The 7,520-nt window shown below is 53.9% G+C and overlaps 2 protein-coding genes across 4 annotated transcripts in view; one reads left to right on the top strand and one right to left on the bottom strand.

Moving 5' to 3' along the window:
- Mrpl49 (mitochondrial ribosomal protein L49) overlaps positions 1–3,636 on the top strand; it is a 6,093-nt gene extending 2,457 nt beyond the window's left edge. For all 3 annotated transcript variants that reach the window (XR_001175241.1, XR_001175240.1, XM_013021086.1), the window contains exons 3-4: positions 2,252–2,376; positions 2,492–3,636. Coding sequence is in view for 1 of the 3 variants with exons in the window: in XM_013021086.1 (XP_012876540.1) it covers positions 2,252–2,376; positions 2,492–2,638 (272 nt within the window). In the remaining 2 variants the exon portion in view is untranslated. The remainder of the gene's footprint in view (positions 1–2,251; positions 2,377–2,491) is intronic.
- A 59-nt stretch (positions 3,637–3,695) lies between these two features.
- Syvn1 (synovial apoptosis inhibitor 1, synoviolin) overlaps positions 3,696–7,520 on the bottom strand; it is a 7,112-nt gene continuing 3,287 nt past the window's right edge. The window contains exons 9-16 of the mRNA XM_013021085.1: positions 7,373–7,438; positions 7,154–7,270; positions 6,909–7,072; positions 6,527–6,655; positions 6,294–6,440; positions 6,020–6,206; positions 5,001–5,149; positions 3,696–4,928 (exon numbers count right to left, since the gene is read on the bottom strand). Coding sequence (XP_012876539.1) covers positions 4,822–4,928; positions 5,001–5,149; positions 6,020–6,206; positions 6,294–6,440; positions 6,527–6,655; positions 6,909–7,072; positions 7,154–7,270; positions 7,373–7,438 — 1,066 coding nt within the window. The 3' untranslated portion in view covers positions 3,696–4,821. The remainder of the gene's footprint in view (positions 4,929–5,000; positions 5,150–6,019; positions 6,207–6,293; positions 6,441–6,526; positions 6,656–6,908; positions 7,073–7,153; positions 7,271–7,372; positions 7,439–7,520) is intronic.

Raw genomic sequence — 7,520 nt, 5'->3', positions numbered from 1 at the left:
TCTTGTTTGTAAGCATTTGGGTAAATGCCCAAAAGTGGGATTGCTGGGTCATAGGGGAGTTCTATGTGAAGTCTTTTGAGGAACCTCCATACTAAAGAGTATACCTTTTTTTTTTTTTTGTCTTTTCTTTTTTGGTACTGGGGATCGAACCCGGGACATTGCGCTTGCTAGGCAAGCGCTTTGCCACTGAGCTACATCCCAGCCCCTAGAGCACTAGTCTTAAGCTGAAGAGCTCAGGGATGGTGCCCAGGCCCAATGTTCAGGCCCCATGACCGACAAAAAAAAAAAGGAGTCATTAGAAAACAGACAAATTAAGAAAACATCCTTTTCTTTGGAGTTCTGTTTCAGTATGTGTATATTGTTTTATATATAAACAGGCACTTTGGTATTACAACTTGATGATTTTCTCCTAAGACTATCCTCTTTTGGTCTCACTGTGAGTGTCTAGAATCCTGTATAATTTGTCATATCCCATTGTGTTTTAAATCTAACTTCAGCATATCAGGGAGAACATGCATCGGTTGTCTCTTTGATCTTGGCTTACATCACTCAACATGATTTGTTCTAGTTCTATCCATTTCCCTGGGAATGACATTATTTTATCCTTTCTAATGCCTTTGTAAAATTCCATTGTAGGTACCACATTTTTTGGATGAATATCTATTGTGGGGCATCTGGATTGTTTTCCTATCTTGGCTATTGTGAATAGTGTGGCATATTGAGATTTTTTTTTTTTTTAATTTTTTTTTTGTCAGTTGTGGGTTTGAACTCTGGGCCTGGGTGCTGTCTCTGAGTGAGCTCTTCAGCTCAAGGCAAGTATTCTACCACTTCAGTCACAGTACCACGTCTGATTTTCTGGTAGTTAATTGGAGATGAGTCTCACAGACAGCCGGACAGGACTGGGGTTTGGACTCAGGACTGGGGTTTGGACTCAGGGTGTGAATGCTGTTCCTCAGTTCTTTTGATCAAGGCTGGTACTCTACTATTTGAATTATACACAAAAAGTGGAGCGCCATGTGGGACGCAGGTGGCTCGTGCCTGTAATTCTAGCTACTCAGGAGGCTGAGATCTGAGGACCGCAGTTCAAAGCCAGCCTGGGCAGGAAAGTCGTGAGACTCTTATCTCCAATAAACCACTCAGAAAACCGAAGTGGTGCTGTATCTCAAGTGATAGAGCACACCCCTTGAGCTGAAGAGCTGAGAGACAGCACCTAAGTCCAGGGTTCAAGCCCCATGACCGAAAAAAAAAATATAGTCTCACAGACTTTCCTCAGATCCTCAGATCTCAGGCTCCTTAGTAGCTAGGATTACAGGCGTGAGCCACCGGCGCCCACCATATTTGAGATCTTTTAAGGGTAGCATTGCCTTATGTCCAAGGAATGACTCAAGAGTAGACCCCTCTACTAATGGCCATATCTCTCAAGCTAGTAGCATGGGAATGTTTCCACATGGGAGAAAGTAAATCATAGAGACAAAACTTCCCTTTACCCTCAGCACATGTTACCTTTTTTGAGAACACAACTTGCAAGTCAGGCAGTTATATGCTTGAATTTGGCTCTGGCTCTACTCTACACTGTTGGTGAGCTCTTAAGTCACTAAGCTTCTTCCAAGTTCAATTTAAGCAAATTGAAGATAATCCATTCAGCGCATGAACCACTTAGGGTAGAGACCAGCAAATAGGTGCTTACTGCTTTTACATGTGTATCCCTTTGTTCCAGAAATTGTTTTCAATTGAAAAGGACAAAGATTGGCCCCAGAGGGAACCCAAAGACACAAGGAGTTATGCTCTGATTGTGTGTGTGCACGCGCATGCCAGTCCTGGGGCTTGAACTCAGGGCCTGGGCACTGTCCCTTAGCTCTTTTGCTCAAGGCTAGCACTCTACTGCTCAAGCAACAGTTCCATTTCTGGATTTTGGGTGGTTAGTTGGAGATGAGGGTTACCTGGCTTCAAACCATCATCCTTAGATCTCAGCCTTCTGAGTAGCTAGGATTACAGCTGTGAGCCACCAGTGCTTGGCATGACTCCATTTTTTTCTTGAGTACCTACTTGGTCACAGTTCTTTTGTAGGACCTTAAAGGTACCATGATGCACAGTTTAGTCTGACAAGGAAAAAAGAGCTAGTTACCTTGACTTGAAGTCAGGGTGGCAGGTCTAATTGGATGCAGAGGGTAATTTTGTGAGGGAGAAGTCCTTGGCTACGTGAGATGGAGTCTAGAACAAATTGGCTTATCACTGTTGTTCCCTGTCACAGACCCCCCACCCAACCTGCCCTATGTTGTGCGGCGCTCCCGGATGTACAACATTCCTGTCTACAGGGACATCACACATGGTAACCGCCAGATGACTGTGATCCGGAAGGTGGAAGGGGACATCTGGGTAAGTGGGTAGGGTGGGTAGGTTACAGCCTCCTTCTCACTGTCTGGGAGCTAAAGGGATGGGAGGCTGCCGGAAAGGAAGGATTATTAACTAAGCCTGACACTTCTTTCCCTAGGCTCTGCAGAAGGATGTAGAAGATTTTTTGAGCCCACTGCTGGGGAAGAAACCAGTCACCCAGGTTAATGAGGTGACAGGTACTCTGCGGGTCAAGGGCTACTTTGATGAGCAACTTAAAACCTGGCTTCTTGAGAAGGGCTTCTGAGCCCCACTGAGCAACCTGTGTGGCTGGAAGCCAGGGGACCTCAGGAGGAGGGAATGGGACATTGGAGCCTTTGGGAACAGGGCTACGGGCTCGGGCTGATCCCAGTGTGAGGCTGAAAGGCTTTAGGTAAGTCAGGCCTTGATTGAATAAGGGAGAAATCAGACTCCTCCATACAAGGGTCCACTGGGAGAGAGTTGACCAGCATGGGAGACCCACCAGGAAAAACCATTCTCAAGCTAGTTGGGAGGGTATTAGCTGCTGTCCTTCCACTCATAGTGGCTTGTTTCTTGGGATTCCTTGGATTTAGCTGTTCAGATTCTAGGGATTATCATCTGGTGGAAGCAGTTGCCCCACCCTGTTTAGGGAGGGTTTACAGATTAATCTTTTAGCCTTCCTGGGGTTCACTGAGATCTTTCCCGGCGCTTGCTGTAGGCCAGACTCCGTCTGGTGGAGGTTGTGGACACAGGGTCCTGAGTAGCATCTTAAAGTTCCAAAAGCAGTGTTGGAGAAGAGGAAGCACAGAATGTCAGCCCCTGGAGAGGTCCCTGCTCCATTCCAGACCAGAGTTGTTTGCCTGACCAGGTTTCCATTGCCACAAGTTAAATGATTTGCTTTGGGCTGGCCTGGCCACAAGGGGGCATCTTGGTGCTTCTGAGAGCCCAGCCCAAGGCCATCCTGTCAAGGCTGCTGAACTAGAATCCAGGCTGGACAGAGGTTTGCAGGTGGGAGGGTGAAGGTGCAGGTCCTTTACACCCTTGCCGGCCATCCTTCCCGCTCGGCACCAACTAGACTTCACACTTGTTCCACCCTCAGAGCCACAGCCGCCTAAGCCCGGAGTTCCCGCTCCCACTCCTCCATCTAAGCAGCTAAGGCAGGGTTTGGCTCCTGGCTACCCTACTTATCTCTAACCTAAGGCAGAGAGCCTTGAAGTTCTCTGGGGCTCAGTTTCTCCATATGTAAAGCAGTCAAGTGGACCCACAACAGCATCCTCCCTCCTGAAGATTCAGCCTGGGCAAGGAAGAGGAGCCTGGCCTGGATCCTAGACACAAGTCCCACCGGTCGTTAATGCAAGTTTTTATTTGGCTGTATATACAATTTAAGCTATTAAAATTTGTACAATATTTACAAATTAAATAATCATCTGAAACTGTCTCCAGCAACTCTTGTAACACAAAACCAAGGGGAAGAAAGACTGGGCTGGGCAGAGGCCTTGGCTCCTGTGGTCCCTGCCTGGCCCAGAGCCTGTTGTGAACTGACTGTAGAGAGCAGGAACCCCGCTCCGGCACCTCCTTCCTGGGGTCAAGCATTCAGATTCTAAAGACAAAATTTAAGCCAAAAGCCACTAGGTCAGGAAGCAGTTTCAGTCCTGAACTGGAGAGCAGGTCTGCAGGTCAGGAGTGATCTTCCTTGAGTTCCAGGGTCGCAGTGGTTAAGGAGCAGCGCACTGGCCCTCAGCCCATGTGGCTGGGCAGTGGCTGCTGGGTGAGACTGTCAGTCCCAGCTGAGAAGCTGCAGGGGAAAGGGGCCTGGGTGAGGGGCGGAGCGGGGTCCCTCAGTGCTGCCCGCCTGCCCCCCTACCCCCAGGCACTCCTTTCCCTGAGTTGTGTGGTTGCCAGTAAGACGTGGAAATGCCACAGGGCATAGGGGGCACAGCCACCATCACAAAGGGGCTTCTGGGGGAGACTGGGGTGAGAAGAGGATCGGTACCACTCTTGGCAGGGGGGCGGGGCTAGCTCCTGACCTGCCTCCAGCCCCTCTGGGGTCCACACTTGGAACTGGGAGCTAATACTGTTCAGCACGCAGCGTGACCCCACACACACAAGTAGGGCCCGGAGGGGCTGCCCCTCCTCCCAGAAGGAGGGGGGGGGATGGTGGAGAAGAGGGCTTCTCAGAGGCCAAGCCTTTTGCCTTCCCAGCCCTAGCAGACCTCAGGGCTGGACAGTGGAGAAGAAGCCTGGGACTGCCCACCGTCCCCATGGCCTCCTGGGGCTCCGAGGGCTCCAGCTCTCAGCCAGGAGGCCAACCTCTTTCCACTGGGCCTTGGGGATGCCCCCCACTTCGTCCTCAGAGCTGGGGTTACTACTCCCTGGTGCACACAGAGAGGGAGCTGGCACTTGGTGGCAGGACGTGTTCCAGCGAGGGTTGCTCAAGAGAGCGGGGGCAGGGCCAGGGCCGGGGCAGTGTCAGTGGGCAACGGGGGCCTCCAGCTTCTGCAGGCGGCGCCGGCGGAGCTCGGCAGCATCAGGCTCTCCATCCTCAGGCAGCTCCTCGGCACCCACTGTCTCAGGAGCTGGGGGCAGAGGTTAGGAATGGAACCCTGAGAAGGCCACAGCCCATCCCCCCAGAAGTTGATCACACCTACCCGGAGGCTTCTCCATTTCAGAGGCTGATGGGGAGGCTTCTGGCGGTGGAGGGGGAGCCTCAGAGCTGGGGTTGCTGGCGGAGGACGTAGCAGTAACCGCTGTTGAGGCTGTCTCTTCGGTGGGACTGACAGTGGCAGGCCTGGGGGGCCTGGTAAGAGAGGACAAGGGCCCAGATAGAGGATTCTGCCCTTGTGTTTAGCACAGTACCCCTGGGGCTCCAGTGAGCACAGGTGCACTTGAATGTGGAATGGAGTCGCAGATGGGGCCAATCCAAGAGCCGAGTGACAGTCAGCACTTGGATTATAAATCTCTTGCAGCCTCAGCCTGTGGACAGGTCCCCTGCTATCCTGCAGCCTCCCCCTGGGAACGTCCGCACTCCCATCACTCTCCAGTGTCCTTCTAGGCCTGTGCAGCCCCTGCTGGGTGCCAGTGCTTTCTATGTGTCACCTAGGTCTAGGAAGTAGGAGTCCTGTACCAATAAGGTAAAGGAGGCCATAGAGCAAGTGAGCAGATAGGCCAGCCTATCTGAGTTCAGGGACAATCCCAGCATCAGGAGGATGTTAAGGGAGGAGTCAGAGCCACAAAAGTGAGGACTAAGCGGGGCACTGGTGGCTCACATCTGTACTCCTAACTACTTAAGAGGCTGAGATCTGAGGATAGCAGTTCAAAGCCAGCCTGGGAAAGAAAGTCCATGAGATTCTTATCGCCAGTTAACCACCAGAAAATCAGCAGTGGCGCTGTGGCTTAAGTGGTAGAGTGCTAGCCTTGAGCTGAAGAGCACAGGGACAGCGCCCAGGCCCAGAGTTCAAGCCCCACGACTGACAAAAAAAAAAAAAAAGACAAGGGATAATTCGAGTTTAGAAACCATAAGAGAGCTCCAGTCAGCTCTAATCAAGAGCACTCAGCTGTGCTGTAGGTAGGAGACCTGAGTCAGCAGGTGTTAAGGACAAACTCAGTAAGTATGGTTGCTGGAGATGGTTCTTGGCAGCGCCACCCCCATTCTTCCATGCAGACGCACCCCAGGGAGGCCAGCACGGTGAGGTACTGATTGATCTGCAGCATGGCCGCGTCCAGCAGCGTGTGGATATTGCGCAGGCTCTGCAGCCGGGCCTCCAGGTGCTGGCGCTCGTGGCCCTCCAGAGCCCGCAGCTCCTCCGGGGTCAGCCCCGCAAAGCCCGCGGGGGGTACAGGCATGGGCGGGAAGGCTGGAGAAAGGTGGAAACTTAAGTCTGGGCTGCCTGGGTTCAGCTGATGCTTTACCCCCAAGTACATCCCAGAGTGGCCCAGCTTACCGAAGGGTGGAGGCAGGGGCATACCCATCCAGGGAGGAGGGAATGGGAAGCCGGGGGCGGGGCCAGCTTCGGGGGCGGGGGCGGAGCCAGGTGCAGGGGCCGAACCAGCAGCTGTGCTTGTGGTTGCTCCACTGGGCCGAGAAAGGGCTGCCAAAGAGCAGAAGTTAACGTGCTGTGGGGCCCCTCTTCATCCCTGCCACACCCCCGGCTGCCGAAGTGTGGCAAAGGCTCACCTGCACTGGTGGAGGGCGGGGCCACAGCCTCGCCTGAGCTCGGGGGAGGCGGGACTGGCGGAAAGGGGCCCATGGGTGGCCACAGTGGGAACATGCCTGGAGGAAAAGGAGGCAGGAGGCCCTGGGGGACTGCAGAGAGAGGAGAGGGTGGTGAGACGGGGCTGAGCTGCGGAGACCCCACTCCCAGGCAGGACTGGCTACAGGAGCTTTGGCCTCTACTCCTGTGGGGCCTGGAGCTCATGGACCACAGCAACTGTGCGTATCTATTCCTCATGCGTTCACCCCTCCCTGAGCCGACTGAGCTTCTGGAGGACAGAGATTCCATTACCCAGCGTCTTCCACACCCAACCCAGGGCCACCAGTGACATGAGGAGACACTCACAGTTAGGGGGCTGGGGCAGGAGTGGTGGGGGGTGGGGGGCTGGGGGTGGCCCCTGGTCCGCAGGCTCAGGGGGCGGTGGTGACTGGGCTGGCAGTGATGCCCGTAGGACATCCATACGGCAGGTAGGGCAGGTCTGCTGCCTCTGGAACCAGGAGCGCAGGCAGCTGGGAGTCAAGACCAGGCAGCGGTCAGCAGGTCCCGAGGGGCCTGTGCAGGCGGGCAGGCTCCCCGGGGCGCGCCCCCACCTGGTATGGAAGATGTGGTTGCAGGGCAGTCTCTTGGCACCAGTCACCATCTCTTCTCGGCAGATGATGCAGACGTTGTCCACTGCCTGGAGTTCCTCAGGGGTGGCATCTGGATACCTGGTTAGGACACGGGGGAGGGGGGCTGTGTCAGGACCAGAGCTGGGAGCCTAAGGGGGTGTGGGACAGAGTTGGGAGAGCAGCTGGGACAAGCCCACTTACAGTGTGTTCATGTTGCGGATTGCTCGGCGAGACATGATGGCATCTGTCACAGCTTTCTTGAACTGCCTGAAAGCACAGCCAATGAATGTGGTTGGAAAGCACAGCCAGTGAATGCAGGGAAACATGGGGGCGGGGGGGGGGGGGGGGG

The sequence above is a fragment of the Dipodomys ordii genome, unplaced genomic scaffold (genome assembly GCF_000151885.1).
Source record: "Dipodomys ordii isolate 6190 unplaced genomic scaffold, Dord_2.0 Scaffold54, whole genome shotgun sequence".
NCBI lineage: Eukaryota > Metazoa > Chordata > Mammalia > Rodentia > Heteromyidae > Dipodomys > Dipodomys ordii.
This window is presented reverse-complemented; position numbering and strand designations above follow the sequence as displayed.